The 20,495-nt window shown below is 40.0% G+C and overlaps 1 protein-coding gene across 3 annotated transcripts in view; it reads left to right on the top strand.

The window, feature by feature from the left end:
• The window catches only part of PLPPR1 (phospholipid phosphatase related 1), a 163,664-nt gene that overhangs the window by 96,576 nt on the left and 46,593 nt on the right, over positions 1 to 20,495 (top strand). For all 3 annotated transcript variants that reach the window (XM_086868681.1, XM_086868682.1, XM_023944330.2), the window contains one exon: positions 13,825 to 14,013. In XM_086868681.1, the coding sequence (XP_086724807.1) occupies positions 13,825 to 14,013 (189 nt within the window). The remainder of the gene's footprint in view (positions 1 to 13,824; positions 14,014 to 20,495) is intronic.

The raw sequence follows: 20,495 nt of genomic DNA, 5'->3' as shown, positions 1-20,495 counted from the left end.
TAGTCAGTGAACCATTATCAGGGTTGCAGGGCAACTTGGAATCTGTTTTAGCCAAAGGCAGCTTTTCAACTTTCCTGAGCAGTCCCTGTATTGTGCATTTTTGGAGGACACAGATACATGGAAATAAAATGCTGTGTGCCAGTCAAATCAATGGGTTTTTATGGAATGACTGTGGTACTTCAAAGCAAAATAAGCTGCAATTTTGTGATTTTGGTTACTGAAACTAGGCAGACAATGAATTATGACAAGATTTTGCATTATTTCTAGTGGACTGGATGACTCATGTCAGTGTAGTCCAGGTTAAGAACTGCTGTCAGAAAGAATAAAACTCAAAACAGCCTTTCACAGAAGAACACATCTTGTTCAAAATTAGAAGGGCAAATTCAACACCAAATTCTCATTAAACTCTTTGGAATTGCTCTGAGTTTTCAGGACTTCTTATTACTTTGTTATATGCAAGTATTTCAGCAAGTTTCATGAATTTGGGTGTTTCTGAGGCTGGAGCAGACCAATATCCAGATCCAGAGAATGGTTTAGAGAAGCAAACGCGGAATCTTTTTAAGCACAATTTGGACACCAGTTTTCTGAGAACATCCTGGCAGACTATTTTCTATGTTCTAATCTTGTTGTGGGCAGTTTCTTGAGGTGCAAAGCACTCCTCTTGCATTTAGAGGAAGCAGTGAAAAATGGTCCAAGTCTTCCAACCAAACAAGCTCTCCCAAAGCAGCTGTTTCCAGCAGTGGCTGTTCACATGGTTCTTGAAGTACAGAAGTTTTTTACTAGTGTATTAGATGCTGAATTTCATGGATTCAGGAAGAGCTCTCTTTAACAGGTCCTGGACATGATCCCAGCATTTTTTACTGTTCATTTTAGGCAAATGCTGGGCACAATAACCAGTCCTGGGAGTGTAACTCATATCTGCCACTTCAGTATCTCTCAGTTTCTTCTCTCAGCTTCAGCATCAAGTTTTTAAACTTGGGGAAAGGTGTTTAGTGCTGCATTGAGTGCCTGTTCTTGTCATTAAAGGTGCTGTATGCATACTGGTACATTCCTGAAGTTCCGGTGGTGTTCTCTTCATTTGAAAAAGCTGATACTGCAGATGTCTTGATGGGAAGATGAGGAGACAGACCAGGCAAGACAGGAGAGAAAAAAAAAAGAAAAGCTTTTGGTTTCTTTTAATTTAATACAAGATTAGTCAAAATATATCTCTGCTCTGCTTCTGTTGCCAAAAAAAAAAAAAAAAAAAAAAAAAATCAATCTGAACAGATGCCATTTTAATGCAGACTTTTATGTTAAGAAAATTTCTTACTCTCCACCAGAATTTGTAGATCATTTTAAGGCATTACATGCTGGAAACAGCAGTTTTCTGGCTCTGTGCCATTTGGAACTGGGTAGAGCATTAATGCCACCTGCTGAAAAGCCTCATAGGACCTGCTCAAGAGAAGATAAATATGCTATACTTGTGGCTTGGAGGTTTTAACACTACTTGGTAATCGTGATAACATTCTTCAGATGCTAAATAAAAATGCAGTTTTTAAAATCTCTTATATTCTCCTTCTTGACAGGGGAAATTTAATTTTCTTCTCCCCTTGTATAAATCTCATCCTGACATTTATCTGAAAGGGTATCAGACCCCACGTTTCTGGGGTCTTAAAGGAAACTTGTAGTTCTCAATTTTTGTTAAGAGGGGAGTCTTGGTTTTCACACATAGAAAATAGCCATTCACAAAAGTTCAGAATGACTGGATTTATACAGCTGATTGAGGAACATATTTCATTTCACTATTGTTTTTTGAAAACTGATTTTTACCGTGACAAAGGTAGCATTCTGTGTGTACCTGAAAAATAAAAACCAAAAACATTAAATACAAGATATGTATTTGAGGGATAGAAAAGGTGTGGGACATACCACGATGTTTCAGTTACAGGAGGCAAAGGTGGAGAGTCTGGCCTTGTAAGCAAGACCTACCTAAATTTACAGAGTAGTTTACTACTGTAGCAGACAAGCAGCTTTCTGATCCCCATCTTTAAAGTGTATGTCTTCCAAATGTTGCTTAAAGTCCCAATGTTACTGTGTATTTGAAAGTTTTCCTAATTTTCCTTAAAAATTCCATTTCTGCAATCACGTGGTGATGTGAAAATCTCAATTTCAGATTAAAAGACTTAGCTACATTTCCAGCTTTTTATTGTGGGAAAGAAAATTTATTGAAGTAGTTCTTGTCAAAATTTTAAATTTATTTATCTTTATACCACACATGCAGACAGAGTGTGGATTGGTGTAAATTACAATGTTTTAATCCAGGAAAGTCAGATCAGGTTCAGTAACTTTTATACTACTAGTGAACAAAGTGAGAGTGAGATCACAGTGTACCAAGATCTGAGAATCAGCCCTGAGTAAAAAACCAAGGAGCAGTGTAACATGCCAGTCATGGGTGGTGAGACAGAGTTACACAACTGATGCTCCAGGTGCTCATGAGACAAACAGCCTCATTTATTATTCAGAACTCACTTAAATACCCAATTCAAATTTCCCGGGCTAGACAGCCATTGGCTGTGATACTTCTCTCCCTGCCCAGTGTCCTGGCCAGTGGTGTGCATGCTTCTCTTGAATGGGGCTGGCTGAAGGTCCCCTATAAATTATCCAGGGACATGTTCCAACATGAATTAGGCTGCTGAATTGGATTTGTGTTAAGGTCAGATTTACTTTGTCCAGTCAAGACCAGCTATACTGTGACAATACTGCAACAGAGCAGAGCCAGTGCAGTAGAAAGCATTTCCTTTTTAGCTCTGACCCCTTCAGTCACCAGCTCAAAGCTAGTTCAGCTTTCTGACAGAGATCCTTTGTGAACTGCCTTCAATAAGGTTTAGAGAAAAAAGGAAAAATACTCTTTTTGTTCCTGGTTAATGTTACTAACGCAAGATAAAATCTTAGAGACATTAAATCCTGGATTTGTTCTTTGTAAGTAATAACTTACATTATCAGCACGATTGCTTTTATTTCAGAGTCAGTGGAGAGGGAAAATGTTGCTATTTAATATTGCATTCTGGAAACGTCCTTTCTCCAGGTCAGTAGTAAGGTCAGAGTGCAAACGTAGGAAAGTTGGGTGTGTGATCTGATGTCAAGGAGCAGCTGATGCTTGTGAATAAATGCTCACCAAGAGGGATGAACCCACATATTCTTCCTGCTCATGATAATCCCCTTTGAAACTACTGGCTGTAAATTTATTGGTCTTAAAATCATTCTCTCCTCTTTCAAACTAAACCAGGGACAAAGACTTCTTTTAAAAGTTAGGATGAAGCCCACAGTAGATTATTAACCAAATGACTGTTACCACCAAATGACCTGAAATTCCAACTATACTTAAAAATTGATATAATGTAAAAAACCAGGGGAGTCCCCAAATATATCAAAAACATAAAACATTACAGGCTCTACAAGGATGTTTGGTAGTGTGCCATTTGGAATTTAATGGCATTAATGTACCCTGCTGATAAGCCTTCAAAATCTACTTTGAATTAAGCTCAGAATTAGATAGTCTTCGATGTCAGTGCATCCCTTAAACTAAAAAAAAAATAATAAAAAATAAAAAAATAGCATATATCTCATCATGACTGGATTCTTCTCAAGTAGATCATATTTCTTTTAAATCTGCTACATAACAAGGTCTGTGCTGTCACAAAAACAGTAACAACAGTTCTATAGACTTGTCCCAAATGACTTACTTTTGCTCTTGGTTTAGTTAAAGGTCCAGTTATGCAGCATCTAAATGTTAATGGAGAAAAATTAAACATTTTTATGATAATTCCATAAAGAAAGTAAATTTTTATAATGAAATATTATCGCATCTTGCCAGAGCTTATCTGGCTTTATCACTTCAGCCTGCTCCAGGAGTGGGTCACACCCCAGGAGCAGGATGACCCAAGGTGCAACTAGAGTACTTGTTCTATGGCTTTTCTGGCTGTCAGTCTGTGCTCTGAGGAGACAAGGACGAGAGGGAGGTCTTTTGCATGGGATAGTAGAGGATTTATTGCTCTGGGGAATCTTGGGGGCAAAAGACAGAAAATGTGAGCGTGCAACAGCTGAAATAGGGAGGCAGTTCAAAGGGAGGGTACAAAGCATCAGCTAATCAGAGATATCCTGGGGAGGGTAAAGGCAGGGTTCACAAAATCATCATCCAATGAGGATGTGGGGAAAGTTGAGTCACGTGGACTAATCAAGCATCAAAGTTTAGGAGATTTCCAAAGTGGAATTCCAAGCATGTGGTGGGCCTAAGACAGATTGACAGGAGACTCAGGGTAGATTGGCAATGTGCGGTGGGAGGGTCTCATTTGCAGCAAACCATCAACTTAGGTAGTAACAGAATATACCATTAACAAAATACACACTGCAACAAAATATAACTTACCAAAGCAGAGAAATTGTAAGAGAGTGAGAAGATATTCACAGTTGTACTAGAAGAAGCTGAGTCACAAAATTATTGAGGTTGGAAAAGCCCCCTAAGACCACTGAGTGCAACCATTTACCAAGCACTGCCAAGTCCACCATGAGCCTCTGTTCCTAAATAATGCCCCTAAATGATAATCCTTTTCATAGCTTTTATGATCTATTTTCTAGGTAAATAAAATATATATTTAGTATTGATTTTTACAGGGACTCTCTTGCTAATAGCAACACACATTAACTAATTCCATAAGAGAGAGAGGGCTTAATTTCCTCCCTCCTCAAGCTGTTGCAGAAATGCTTTTTCCCTGCTGTCAGTGATTAAAAAGAGCAGTGTATAAAGTGCACTGAGTTATATAGACTGAGGTAATCAAGATGCTTTATACTTATTATAAGCAACTTATGTTGCTTATTTTAATTTTTGCATATGAAAAGATTGTACTGGTTAGGGCATTTTTATGCCTTTATGTCTGTTGCCATTAAGAGACCTGTAATACTTTAACAGCACAGTTACAGCTGGAGAAATCTGGATTCTTTATGTGGGTGATCTCTTAGGTAACATTAAGCTATTACAGTGTAGCACATTACCATTTTTCAAGGACCATTATATAAAAAAGAAACTGAAAGAGTTTTTAACCAGATGCCGGCGTTTTTAGAGGTCATGCTTCTTGCACAAAACAACTTCTGCTGAAATAAGTCTCTTAGAAAGACATGAACTCCATTTTTTTTTTGTCTGAGCATGTCTTCAGCCTTGCAAACTATACCTAATCCATACTTAATCACTAAAATGGTGCAATAAGACAATAAGTTCATTAAATGGACTTGTGAAAAGCCTCTGTAGAGGCTGCTTTGATTTATACACAGCTCCAGCTTCAAAAGCCTGTGTGCCTTAATAAGCCTCTTTGCCTCCACTGCCCAGCTTGTACCTGCACACTGAATGGACTTCAGAACTCCTATAACAAAGCCGTGTCCTGTGTCGGGCTGCTGCAGACACAGTTGCTGTCTGCATGAAAAAACTGATTTCACACAGTGACATAAAAAAACTGATTTCGGCATCAGCTATACAAAGTGAGGGAGAGAGAGCACCTTGAGGTGTGGCAGTGTAGAAAGACCACTGGATTTCATATTTAATCTGACAGTATAAAAGATATGGTTACTGAGCATAATGAAGTCAGTCACTTGAACTTGTTTTACCATTACTTGTAATTCTGACAGAGAATTTCTGTTTTTTCTGTCTCTTTCATTACGCAGCATAATGTTGTAATGAGCAGTACTGTACCTATTTTTTGTCCTTATAGTTTTACAATATTTTCATTAAAAGTAGGTGATTTGCTGCATTCAGCTTCTTGGCAATAATAAAAGATTGTGCAGTCAGACGGATCCTTATAATCCATTACAAACATTAATTTGCTGCAGTTGCAGGTTTTAGGAGGCTTTGCTGTCCAACACGCTTCTCTTTCCACCGAGCTGGGTCTGCTGCACAAGTATGAAGGTGAAACCTTTAAAAGGGAATCACTTGTGATTAAATGGCACACAACAGATGCTTCACAAACTGTAGACCAAGGCTTTTGTTGATCTCTGAAGGGTTCATCCTTCCAGTTCCCATTAACAGCTAATGGGAGACAAGCACCTGCCACCCTCACACCTCCGTGTGAAATTTCAGCTGCTGGCACATCTGGATCAGATTGGCTTCTAATTAATGGTAGTTTTCATCTTCTTTGTTATTTGTAAATATAAGCTTGACTGAAGGCATGTTCAACATCTCCTTACCACTTGACCACTCCTTCTTAAGACATTGTAGTAGGTCTTTCAGCAGAGATTTAAGGAGCCCTGAAAAGAATTCCCAGAGGGAATACTGTAAAAAGGCTTGGCAAAATAACTGTTTCAAGTCAAAATATCAAAATCCAATATTTTCTAGGAGTCTGCCATTCTTCTCCCAGAAGGAAGTGTTATAAATGAAATCAGCCAAATTTTATCAATAGCAACTTTATTGAAAAATTTGTAAAATCGAATTTTGGAACAGCCACAATCAAGGTCAGTGTCGAGCCTGGAGTTGGTGCTGTGTGAACTCTGAATCAGCCTCTGTCGCACTGATTCCCCCAAGTTCACAAACTGTCTTTTGGAGAGCTGAGTTTTATACAGTTTTTTCAGCTTGAGGCTATGCAGCTTCAGTTTCTTTCTTTTTTTTGTGTTTTTACATATTTATATTTCTGCTGCTGGACTGCTAATGAGTTTTCTGAGGAGAGGGAGTTTGAGTTGTTGGAAAAGGGCATTGAGATGTATGGTCCTGAGGATTTCGACTAGATCAATATCATGTGTTGATTACTGAGTCGTTAGTGACTTGTCTTATCTGGGTGGACCCATTTCTTCGAAGTGTTGTCTTAATTGCTGGGTTGTTCTCTTGCAAGTTCCTGTTTTCCCAGCAGCTACTTTTGCAATCTCAAGTTGCTTGTGGTTTTTTTACATAAAACATGCTTTTATACTTGATCTAATATGTGTACAATAAAACACGAATTATACCAACATTATTATACACCTTAACAAGTCCTTTCAGCAGTAACTTAGGAGTTACTGCAGGACACACATATGCCATGGCTGTTGGATGCTCAAGTGTATCTATTCCAAGAGTCATGTTCTCATCATCTCTCTCAAAAAAGCACACCAAATTGTTTCAGGTTTTGCATAACAGTGGGTCACTAGAGTTCAGGCAGAGGGGGAGGTAGAAAAATGGTCATAATGGGTGGAACTGTGAGCCACAGCATTTTTGTCAAGGGTTGAAAATGCTTGTGCAGGTTTGTGGTGCTCATGAAACTGAGGCAGTTTAGTTAAAGAGGAGGAAAAACACTGAAATTTGCTGGAAACCGAGCAAGGGCATCAAGAATATTTCAATGACTGTCCACTAAGGAGCACCACATGCAAAACACTGGTTTGACCTCTTTCAGGAAGAAAAAAAAAAATCATATTTTATGTTGCCATTCATGCGCAAGAACAGTTTCTCATTTTTCAGTAGTGCACATTAAAGATGCTGTAAGATATGAGTAGTCTGTGGGAAGGCTGATAAGCTGAAATAACTTACCTATTTATGTATAAATTGCAACAATACTATGAGGGTTTTGAGTTTACTCATAGGGAGTTGCAATATCTCTTTATATGAGTGACAAAACACACAGCAAAAGGAGATTTTTGCAGTGGCTGTGTGTGTGTCTTACAGGCTAAAGGGTAAGTGTTTATGGCTAAAGTGTACACAAGAAATTTCCCCAGCATCTTCCTTTTCTCTATATGTTTCTTGGTCCTCTGTTAAGAATTCTGGGGAGTCTTCAGTCTAGGCTGATCAAAATGTGTCTCCCACCGTGTCTTCCCTGTTCTAATATTGATCTCTGTCTTTTGCCGCTTCATGCCCCTTTCCCAAGTGGAGTTGCTCTCTTGCTTTCTTACTTGCAGAAGAGGGGCCTGTTTTATGTGAGTAACTATTTTTAAAAGATCTCCCAATTATTGAGGATACAGGGAAGTGCTTTGCAGTGAATTATGAGAGTGCATACAGTGTGGGATTTCAGTCCTACTACTAGGAAGTGCAAAAATTTTATTTGGATGTTAGTGCTCTCTTTGAGTTTTGCTGTCAGAGACTCTATGCTACAACGATGAAGGATTTCTGGATGTACACCAGTACCCTAGAGTTAATGTAACTCTTAAAAATGAGATTCACTTAATAAATTATAAAAAGAATTTAATATAAACAAAAGACAATTAGGAGACAAAAGAAATAAAGCAAAGGGTTAAAACGGCCGGGTGCCCTGGCGGGTTACCAGGAACACCCCTGGTATCTCAGGAACACTCCTTTTATCCCATCCTTGCTGTGAGGGGTTAATGCATATTCAAGCATGCCCCCTCCCTGGTTCCACCTTCTTGGCTCATGTTATTTTCTGCTGGTCAGCATAATTTTTGCTGGTCATCATTATTCTAGCTGGTCAGTATTATTTTGGAGTTTGGTTTCCTTTTTGCTGCAGATAGTCACTTGTTGATAACAGCCTGGGCCCCTCATCCTTCCCCTGAGGGCAGCTGGTCTTCGTATCTTCTGCTGATAACAGTTTGGGTTCTATTGTTCTCCTGATAACAGCTTGGGCCCCACTGTCCTTGCCCTCTGGGGTTTCCTTGCCTTGTACCTAGGAAATTCTTTTAAACTTAAGACTTGTTAGCATAGCTAAAAGGTATTTAATATATAATATTCATCTGTGAAAGCCAATATCACAATACAAATTTATAACATAACTAACTGTACTGCTTACTGCAAAGATTCTATTTCTTTATACTCAGGACACAATCTTTCATTAAGACCTGATTAACTCTACGCCAAACAATTACCTGTTTCCCAGAGAAGATTGCAAGACTTGCTTGCTATGTCTTGAACATTGAAGAAAGTAATTTTTTGAGTGCAGAGTATGCCCACAGGTCTGTAAGGGCAGAACTAGTGTGGACTCTTTGAGCAGGGCAGAATTTAAAGGAGTGTCAAGATAGGATATTAAGTGCTATGTAATTAATACATCTCAATGACTGAGGGAAAAACACACCCCAGTTGCTTAAGTCCAGCTTGTGAAGATTGATTTAAATTCAGCAGGAATTTTTAAATGGGGCTGAATCAGACACACAATTTGTTTTCTTAACACTATCATGAATAAGCTTCTACAGAATCAGGACCTAAGCATATACATAATCGAGCGTTTTCATGTGCAGATTACTGACTAATCAAAAAAAATTTGATCCAGAAGAAAAATAAATATTGTCTTTGCCACTGGTTCTGCTGTGACCTCAGGGCAGTCATTTTACCTCCTCAGCTTTTGTCCCTTATCTGTAAAATGGTATGAAGAGCATTTTCTTACCTCATAATGGAGCAGTGATGATAAATATTAAGGATTATGACACAATTAAACACTCTGCTAATGGAGGCCATTAAGCACTTTAGACTTAATAGCAGCCTTCTGTTCATTGGCTGCCTTTCTGAAGATACTGAACATTTTTAATTTTCCCCAAGTAAACTAAAGGAAATTAGTTTAAAAGGATTAATTAATAAGACCTACAAAATTTTAGCATGAAACTGCATTGTGTTTTCTGAATTATGTAATGTGATGTTTTGCATCTTTATTTTAAATCAGCCTACCTGTTCTTCTTCCCTGCTTCCTTCAATGATTGTAAACCTGAAAACAGGGAAAAAAGGAGAAAAGGCTACAAAATTCAGACTCACTGATTTGGACCTCAGAGTGCTCATATTCCAGAATGTCTACAAGGCAGCACTGCAGCTGTTCTTTGTCCCAGAACCCAGGGAACGTTTTCTGCCTTGCAGGGAGCCCTCCTGTGTATGACATTCCTGCTTCTGGCCAGTTTGACCCCTTCTTGTACTTGGATCTTCTTGTTGTCTGTTACAAATGAAATTCAGCCAAATTTATCAATAACAATTTTATTGAAAAGTTTGCAAAATTGAATTTTGGAAACAACCACAATCGCGGTCAGCGTCGAGCCCTGGATTGGCGCTGGGTGAACTCTGAATCAGCCTCTGCTGCATTGATTCCCCCAAGTTCACACTCTGTCTTTTGGAGAGCTGTGTTTTATGCAGTTTTTTCAGGTTGAGGCTATGCAGCTTCAGTTTCTTTCTTTTTCTTGGGTTGTTAGATACTCCTATTTCTGCTGCTGGACTGCTGATGAGTTTTCTGGGAAGGAAATGAAGTTTGAGTGTTTTTTTCAGGAAGCAGGCTTTGAGATGTAGAATCATGGTGAGTTTTTTCCCTCAGAAGGAGATGAAGTTTGAGTAGGTTTTTTTTTCGGGAAACCAACATTGAGATGCATGGTCCTGAAAAATCAGATCAGGTCTGTATCAGGCATTACTCACCAGGTGGTTAGAGTGCTTATCTTGCCTGGGTGGACCCACCTCTTTTCAGTGTTACCTTAATTGCTGGGTAGTTCTCTTGCAAATTACTGGTTTTCCAGCAGCTGCTTTTGCAATCTCAAGTTGCTTGTGGGTTTTTTTTCCACATAAAACGTGCTTTTAAACATGATTTTATATGTTTACAATAAAACGTGAATTACACTAACATATATTACACTGTCTGTGCCAGATCACTCTTCAGTTAGTAATTACCACTGCTGAGACACTACAAGTAGAATTCTCCCTGCATGAACAGCCAGTTACCTCACTCATGTTAAACATATATGAAATAGTTACCATGTGGAAAGAAAAAAAGGAAGGAAGAAGAGTAATAAGTTTCTGGTTGAGTTTTGCTGAGATGCTGCTTGAAGAAGTGAATACTCACGAATCACAGGAAGTTGCAACACAGCAGTGGTCAGGTCTTCACTGACTGTATGAGCAGCAAAAATTTTGTGCCTTGTTTGTGGTATTAGCTGACTGTACTTTCTGTATCTCACATCATCCCTTGGGATATGGTAGAGTCAGTTTAGCTGGAGGTCAAAGTGCTACTTTCTGCTGTTGCTGTTTTCCTGAGAGGGTGGATGTCACCTACAGGATACAATGTGTCCACAATTCAAAGATTGTATGGTTTTGGTTTTTTTCTGACTCAGAAGAACAAAACACAGAAACACAGGGAGTGTGAACAAGATTGGGTTCATTACTGAGGTGTCTCAAGACCAGGTTGGAAGGTGTCCCTGCCCAAGGCAGGCAGATTGGAATGAGATGAGCTTTAAGGTCCCTTCCCACAGAAATCATCCTGTGATCCTGTGATGTGTGATATTCTAGGTCAATATTAATGTTGAGTCAGTCAGTCGGGAGCTGTATTTTATATGCAGGAAGGGTTTTTATGCAGCACTGAGTCAGCATTTGACAATGGAAAGGTCAAGGCTAGTTGTGGAACTGCTGTCTAGAGACTACATTTGGGATAAGTGACATTTTCCTCCTGTATGAAAGCACCTTATTTTTTGAAAAGCGTTCTTTTTTTCCCCTTATGACACCCAGAGAAGGTTTAAAGTTCAGAAACCTGCTTTCTCCATTTTCCAGTAAGAGGAGAAAAAACAGCTGTCTATTGTATCATATATTATTTATTATCTATCTCTGTTTGCCAGCTGGGACTAGCAACCTGAAGTATTTTTGGGAGTATGTTTGGGGTAGGAGGGGTGGGTCAGATTGCTTTTGACAGCCCAGGTCATATGAGGTGCTGGAACTGAGTTTAAAGACCTCTTTGTCCAAGCATCCTGTAATCTCCAGTGTGCTTATCTGGGCATGTCAGGTAGAGCAGTGATAGTGTCATTGCCTTTCTCTGGTGTTAATTAACAAAGCTGAATTGCCCAGGTTGATCAAAAAATCTACAGCTGCTCAAGGAGTTAAATTCAGATGTAAATTAACTCCTGTTTCCTTAGTTATGTGACACAATTTTTTGTACTCATCGAGGTTGATGTAAAGATTTCTGGGGAATACACAGATAGCAGCATCTTGCTTTATGTTTGTTAAAAAGAAAATTTATTCTGGGCAGATCTTGAAAATAATTCATCTACAAAATGAGATGGTTAATTTTAAAGGTAAAAAATAGTCGATGGAATGTCACAACTACAGCTTCACTGTGACAGTCTTTTAAGTCTGTCTTACAAGTGACACAGAGAAGTTGTGAAGACTCCATCCTTGCAGTTATTCAGAAACCATCTGGGTTTCTGGTTTCTGTCCTGGGCAACCAGCTCAAGGAGCTGCTGGAGCAGAGGAGGGTGGACCAACTGACTCCCAAAGGTCCCTCCCTACCTCAACCACTTAGGGGTTCTTTGGTCTTCTACTTTCATCAATGACTAATATATTTTCATTATTTTTTTCCAATTTTAGTCCAACTCTTACTCAAATATACAATGGCTTTAATGGCTGGCTCTGTGTGCAGAGATGTGCCAGAGGAGTGCATGAATAGCTTCAAGTGTATCTTTGAGATGGAATTGCCAAAATTAATTTTCAGAGGTCTTACAGTAATCTTGCAGCAATACAGTTTTGATGCAGAGATCCTGGAGGCAAAATACTAAAACAAACAGTTGGTTATTTAACTTTTTTCTATGGTGTGGCAAGATAACTTGTATAGTTATAATGACAAAAATAGTTGTATAGTCACAACTTTCGTAATAATGGCCCTAGTCTCCATAAAGAAGATTTTGAATCAGATCCTGTAGTCACAATTTAGAATTATAGGATTTGAGTTAGAAAGAACTTTTAGAGGCCAGCTAGTTTACCCCCTGTGCAGTGAGCAGGAAGACCTTCCATTAGACCAGGTTGCTCAAAGCCCAGTCCAACCTGACCTTGAACACTTCTAGAGATGGGGTATTCATAACCTCTCTGGGCAATCTGTGCTATTCTTTACGACCTTCATTGTAAAATACATCATCCTTATATCTAATCTGGATCGACCCTCTTCTAATTTTAAAAACATTACCCCTAAAATAAAACAGTTATAAATCAATATTACTACTTTTGTCTTGTGTAAGGACTGTGATGTGAGATTTTCTTTGCAGTGTGGCAGAGGGAGAACAAGAATTAGTAAATCTGCTTATTTTCCTGAGGTGAGGTTAGGAACACCTTTGGTGATGTTGTTGTTACATGTTGCTGAAGCAGTGTGGGAAGCGGATGCTGTGGATATATACAAAAAATGTGGATTGCTAAGCTTCCAGCCAACCCATTTAGGAGCCATAAAGTATGAAAAGAGAGACCAGAAAGGCTCCTTGCAGTTCATATCTGTGATATAAAGGCAGCTTCAGACTCAAGTCAGTTTTTTCAAAAGTGGCTGTGGTGGAATGGGTAAGTCAGGCAGTGCACAGAAGTTCCCACACGTTCTTGGAGATTTCTGAGTAGACTTCTAAAGCTTTACTCATAACAAGGAGCTCCAGGGAAGGTGAGTGGCAAGAGGCAAGTCTTCATCTGAGACACAGAAGGCTTGTCTAAATTAGTACAACATGCACATTCTCCAGCACAGGCTTGCAGCTGCAGTGGGGAATGTTTTGGCTTTAGCTTCCTCTAGGCTTTGTAATAATCCTTTCCCACTCCCTGCCACTGAGCACAGGTCTTAGCTGCTGCTGTCCCCTGCCATACTGCCCCTCACCCTGCTGCTGCCATTGATCCCCGTTGTGCTGACACTCACATGCTCTTTGATAACATGGAGCTGTCTGAGCTCCCATCCCCTGTGTGCCGCAGCGTGGACCCGCTCCTATCTGAGATGTTCATTAGTGTTGTTTGCCAAAGGTTTATGTAACAGATGTTGCAAAGCAAAGGCACAGAAACACACACACACACGCCATTATGGCAAGGGTTGTCAGAGTGACGGTGAATGGAGGATGGTCCACAGGACTGGAGTAGCTCGCAGGCACAGCTGCATCTGTTCAAAAAGCAACTAACGCCTCTCTCTGACTATGCTTTATTTTCAGCTCGTCATCATGGCTGGGACTGTTCTGCTTGCTTACTACTTCGAGTACACTGACACTTTTCAGGTGCATATCCAAGGTTTCTTCTGTAAGGATGGCAATTTGATGAAACCATACCCTGGGACAGAGGATGAGAGCTTCATTTCACCACTTGTTCTCTACTGTGTGCTGGCTTCAACTCCAACTGCGATTGTGAGTATGAGGAATTATTTGAAATCCCCCTGACCACTTCATAAATAATAATGATAGTCCTGTAATGTCTTTGTCTCCTCGCCTCTCTGTTCAGCTGTAACTGATTTACACTTAACCAGATCTCTATTTTGCCTCAGTTTAATATGATCTTCATCACTTATCTCCAGAAGTAATTATTCTGCGGTAATCACAATGCAAGACTGAGGGTTAGAGCTTGTTAAGTCTTTTACAATAGGTTGCTTACTTCACTGATTAGTTATGAATTTCCTGGGCTCCATAGAAGCTCTAATTTAAAGTTTATGTATTACTGGAAATAAGAAAACAGGATAAAGCTGAAGTAAAATCCAGGTCAGTTGTGCAGTATATCCAGGATTATTTCCTGCTATGATAAAAGGACTGTTGAATGGCCTTAAAAGGCTTAAAAAAATAAAAAATAAAAAAAAAAGATGAGGAGAAGAAGGCTAAATACAAAAAAAATATGAGTGCAGTTTCCTTTTTTTTTTATAATCTCTTTATTTTGGATAGTCACTTAACTTTTTTTACCTGATTTTCTTCACCTTTTTTACTATTTTACTTCAACCAGTAAATTGAAATGTAGTTTTCTATGCAGATGAAAATACTCAATTAGCTGAGTACATACAATTTATTGCATTCACTGGTTAGCAGAACTTCAGACCTTTTCCATTCTCCACACAGAAATTTGCATATTTCACAACAGCTCCAGCTTTGCTGAATTGTAATTACATTGATAAATCCCTGTCAGATGGTGTTGTTTCATTTCTTTCTCTTTATTTCTTCCCTCTCAGTATTTATTTCCTAAAGTAATTTTTCTTTTCATCCCTTTCAAAAGTAAATTAAAGCTGTAAATGACGTATTTACCTTTAAATGGTGAAATGCTTCACCATAGTCTATTTTAAGTTTTATTCTGTAGTGATTTTAGTGCATGTTCTTGTCATAGAATGTGATAAGAACTGTGAAAGAGATCTGCAGAAGAGACAAAGGTTTTAGTACAGGACACTTTCTGAAAACAAGCAGATGTTTTGAAGTGGATTACATAATGACTTTATAAAAAACATCTGCAGTAACAGAGTTATTTTATGTATTGGATCTTGTTGCATGTCAAAGCTTTAATTTTACTTTGTGCTGCAGTGATAGATTATTTGAAAATAAAAAAACCACAAAAAACCAAACCTTCACATTTTGGAACTTCCCCATCAACGTAGTGCCAATGTTCAGGGACATAGCTTTCACAAGTGCTTTTTGTAGATGTGGGGTCACAACCATGCCTTGATTCCAGAGCAATTATGTTAGTAGGAGGTTTGTCCCTTGATTACTGATACAGCCTTGGGTAATGAGTGTTGCTCTTTATTTGGATCTTCTGTTTAAATCCTTGCTCTGCCAAATTTTGATGCTAACCTTTCAAGTTTTGCTCCACTGGATCAGAATTTCCTTGCTTTTTAGTAACCCAAGAAGTAATTTTCCTAATCACTGTTCTTTATGAAAAGCTGAGTTGGAGTCTTGACTTGGCAGTGCTGGGTTAATGGTCAGGCTTCACAATCTCAAAGCCCTTTTCCAATGTGATCAGTTCTGTGATTCTGTGAAGAGTGTTTTATTTGTGGTTTCCATAGCCCATGTTAAACACAAAGAATGAAAGGCTGTAGTGAGTATCAAGTTGTTGGGTGCTGAAGAGACTTTGAGCTTAGTGCTGTGTGGAGCTGGACTTTGTGAACTAACCCATCCAATGCAAACTGTTCTGAAATGCTAGGCTGGGTCCATAAGGACAGTCATTACCCTGGGAGAATGGATCCAGGGTTGGGTATAACTGGTAAACTCTGCTTCTTTGGCTGTGCTGAACTGTTACACTGGATACATTGCTCCACACAGAGAAGACACTGTCAGGGTCAGCACAGGGCTCTTGGCACCATGCTTAGCACCAGTGATCTCTAGCTACAACCTCAGGTAGACAACAGGTCAAACCTTCCTGGGAAAACTTTTTTATTTAGATTTTTAATGTAGTATTTATTAATGCATTGTCTGATAAAAAAAATTTAATTAGGTGTACCATTGTATTGTATTATTAAAAGATAATTCAATTATTTAATGTCCTATTACTTAACATTGGACTAATCTTCAACCAGAGCATATGTCAGAGGTATGTTTTTCTGTCCTCCTGACTGATGCTCATCACAATATCGTTATAGGAATAACTTCGCTTTATTTTTCATTCACACCTTTTCCTGAGAGACCTTCTCTTTGCGTGGTATTTTCACACTTTGCTTCAGTTTGTAGCTGACTCTGCAGATTGAATTTTGGCAATGATCATCAATAAAAAGCTTATAAATGAGACAAAGTGAGCTTAGATTCTCCCTAAATTCTGTATTGCACTTCTCTGCTGGTTAGTCCACTCAGAGTGTGAGTATCCTCATCTGTCATCCTGTACCCAAATGAGTGCTGCCTCTCAGTCAGTCTATCCACAGCCCTGGAAGAGATACTTGATCCAATAGAATGTCCCAGGGATTTCAGTGAAAGGAGAAAATGCAGCTATTTCTATTTAGATCATGATGATTTGTACTCTTTAAAAAAACCCTCCAAAAACCTCCACACAAAGAAAAGAATCCACAGAACTGTGCATCTTGGGAGGGAGTGTTGTGTGCATTCACTGTCAAGTAAGTCAGTAGTTTCACTCCCTACACTTTGTTCTCAGGAAGAATCATCAACTTTGTGCAGCTCCACCATGAAAACATGACTTAAGCCAAAGGTAATACAAGTCCCTCCTTACAATTACTTGTTTCTGCTCTGCACAACACTTACTGCTTCACTTCCTAATGGCAAAATGGTTGATTTGGCAAATGGTTGGTTTGATGTGGCAGCAAACCTGATATCTCTGTCTTGCCTTCACATTAACACTGTCCTGGCACCTCGTGACATGAGAGGAGCGTTTACTGGTGGAACCCAGCAGCAACAAGGTACTAGCTCATAATACTATCAAAAAAGGCTTCTGGACCTATGGAAGGTACCCTGGGGATCTGTACAAGCTCTCTCATCTGAGACACAAGCAGCATTATGTGCAGTCCTGTGTGCATAGGTCTGGGGAGGACTCAAAGCCATTATTTCAGCACAGCTGTGAGGTGTTACAGTGCCTGCAAACCAAAAAGGGACATCTATGTGAACTTAATGGAATGTCTTTATGTCTCTGTCATTTGGCTATGACATTGGGCATGGGGAAAAGGAATGCATATGTTTTATTTCTGAGAGCACTTTGCAGAAGTGCTGCTGTGGCTTGGTACCGCTGTATCTGCATTTCCCTGCACTTTTAGTGGCAATATAAATGTGACTGGCCTGGTTTTATGCAGTTTCATTTGTTGTTTTTGAAACATTTCCCTAAAAATATTCTGGGACAACTCCACTACATCCATCAGTGTCCCAGAAGACTAGCTTTGTCTATTACAAGGTTACTGCAAAGTAGCCAATTCCCTAGCTGGTACTAAACAACCATTCCAGAGTTCAGCACTGCTGCCTGCTCTGCTTCATTCAGTGTATTTATCCATCCATCCGATAGGAGCAGAGAGGCTTAGGAACAGAGCCAGCTCACTGAAATTAATAGTGAACAGTGGCAGAAAGCTTCAAGGGCACTGTTTTCACTGTTCTTTATAACCGTAAAGTGAATAGAAAGTGCCACACAAACTTCACTTGCTCTCCTTCTGTTTCCAGGTTGGAAGTAGCAGCCTACATGTAATCTGTTAACTGTCCAGTGCTCTTAATTTGTGCAAAGGAGTGTTTGTGTTCAGATAATGTTGGAATCAGTCAAACCAAACCAGTCTGATTATGAATGAGAAGCTGAATTACAGTGTTGACCCGAAGCAGGAGGAAATTGTTCCAGCTTCTCTCTACCATCTGCACTCACCGCTCAAACTTCAGAAACATCATTCTTCTAGATGGTTCTCCTGTTCTGTCTTGATTCCATGGCTTTGGCTGAGCACAGCTGTGTTATTACAGTGATTTATTTCTGTAAGGGAAGCCAGGGACCCTCTGCCTGTCTTGGCTGATTACCCTGTGGCTGCTCAGCAGCAGATGCCCAGAAAAACAAGAATGTCTGATGCAGCTCAGAGCTCTGTTATAGCAGCTCCTTCCCAACTTCTTCAGGCAGGAATCACCAGGCTTTGCTGGTGATGGTGCTGCCAGAAAGCACAGCCTGCTGTACTAATTCCTGCTGTCCACCATGCCTCACCCCTGTGCTGGCACAGCAGGCTGTGTCCTCTGCCAGTGGTGATTTGCCTTCCTCTTCTGGAGTCTTGTCAGGGCTCAGGTCATGAGGAGGTGAACAAGGTAGCTGGGGAACAAAGGAGTGAGGCAAAGGTGTGCCCTGTGTAAACGTTTATATTCTACTATTTGCACACCATTCTGGAAGAATAAAAATACACTTTCTTGGTTTGGTACAACACTTTCAGAAACTTCCATTGACAGTGTTTCTGGGACCTTGTGGTGGTCCCAGCCACATGACAGTTTGTGAGGAACAATGCAGGGCTGTAGAAAATGTGTGTTCTCTTCACTAGAACTTCAGCATAATTCTTTTTGACAGTTTTACCACAGTGTATTAGGTTTTCAAGCACACTGCTAAGACAATTTTGGGTTTTGAGCAGGCTAGAATATAAACTGTGGATTTCAACCCTTTTGACTTGCAATAAAGGAAGAAACAGAACAACAAAGCAATTTTCTTGTTCTGGAAAAGTACTTAAACTGTTCTTTGCTATTGTTTTCATTCAACAGCAGCAACCACCCACTCCAAAACAGAATGCGTAATTGAATGCAGACTGAACCCACTGTGTTTGTATCCTTGAAAAATTAAAAGTGAGCTGGCATTGCAACATTCAGCTGAAGAGAGTTTCATTGCCTTGTATAGTTTTGCAAAGTACAGTATTGATTCCTTGGGGCTGAAAGCACCTGTCCAGGGTGTGGTGGCAAAGACAAGAGACTGTCTGAGGGAAATCTCAGCTGGTCCCACATCCTCAGGAATATCAATGATAGTGATCTTATCAGGGAAAACCTCTGCCTGCCCGGGCAGGCTTGGGTCAGAGCCCCATCTGTGGATCACAGCAGAAATCCTGTGTCCTGGGGAGGGTGTGGAGGCAGACCTCAGCCACCCCTTGCCTTCTAAGGTGCCTTTTCTCAATATAAATGTTTCTAAGTATTTGCCACCTGGGTTTGACCATGTGTCTCAGTTTCACAGTGTCAATACTGGGTCCTGAGGGTAGCAGATAGGATGGCAGATCAATATTCCTCAGGGGCTAAGGCTAAATGTGAGTGAGATCTAAGGAATTAAGGAACTCACAGTAGTATGTAAAAGCCATGTTCTTACTGGGGACTGTGGAGATGGGGGAAATAGACTGTACAGATCATGAGAGGCAACCTTGCAAGGGACACCAGCTTCAAAAGATGAAATGGATTAAAAATTAGGCAAACTTTAACAATGAGGGCAGGCAAACACTGAAGTGGAGGCTATGGGATCTCCATTGGTGATGACATGAGCTCCCAGGTAGAGCCTATCAGGAAATTAATCCACAAACACCAGAGGTTTATGTCCAAAAAGGAGACAGAGGAGTCCTTTTTCCTTTATTCCAATATAGGGAGAGGCCATGGGGCATTCCCCTGGGGTCTCTCAAATTTTTGGAGGGCGCAGCCTCCTTTTTATCCTAATTCCCGGCCGCTTGTCCCTTCTCCCTTTCCCCATAGGCTGAGGTACTTGAGAGGTACAGGCTTCCCGGAACGCCTGACACCTGGGGTACCTTCCCCCCCACCCCCAATGCATAATCCTTTCTTAACTTTTTGGAATTCATAGTGTTCTTTCAGTGCCTCTTTGATCTTCTACTGGAATCCATCCCATTGTTTCTGTCGTCTCTCACTGATAGCTACATCTTATCAGCTGACCCACAGCTTGTTTGTAAAGCAAACCCGTCATTCCTCTCAATCCCTCCTCTTTTAGTTTTTGTTAGTAATTGTCTTTACAAACTTCAGTTATCATTGACTTAATTTCTTTTTCTTGGGTCTTTTTGGCCTTGCAATTATTTCCAGTGGCATCACTCTCAACCTTTTTGTAGCCGTCTCTGGGTCAGTAGGCACTGCTACTACCTGCATTCTTTTGATCACGTGTTGAATGACTTAAGCAAGAGATAATGCATGATAAAAAGATTAGAGTTGCTACAACTGGAACAGTCATAAGGAGGGCAGTTGGGGGTCCAACAATCTAAACCTAAAGTCCAGTCACAAACGCTCTTTCCCACATATGTGCTTCCTGTTCTGCTTAGGCAATATATGCCTCTTTCAGAAGAATGAAGCTGCCATGGACTTCCTTCTTTGTCCCAAAATCCTGTTCCATTATGGACTTCACTCAGGGTGCTAACCCACCATTTAGGCTCGACTGGGCTGGCCACCCATGGCCAGTTTTCAGATCCCCCTGGCCCTCCGCAGACCCAACAGTTTCTAAG

The sequence above is a fragment of the Cyanistes caeruleus genome, chromosome Z (assembly GCF_971803275.1).
Source record: "Cyanistes caeruleus chromosome Z, bCyaCae1.hap1.1, whole genome shotgun sequence".
In the NCBI taxonomy this organism is placed as follows: Eukaryota; Metazoa; Chordata; class Aves; order Passeriformes; family Paridae; genus Cyanistes; species Cyanistes caeruleus.
This window is presented reverse-complemented; position numbering and strand designations above follow the sequence as displayed.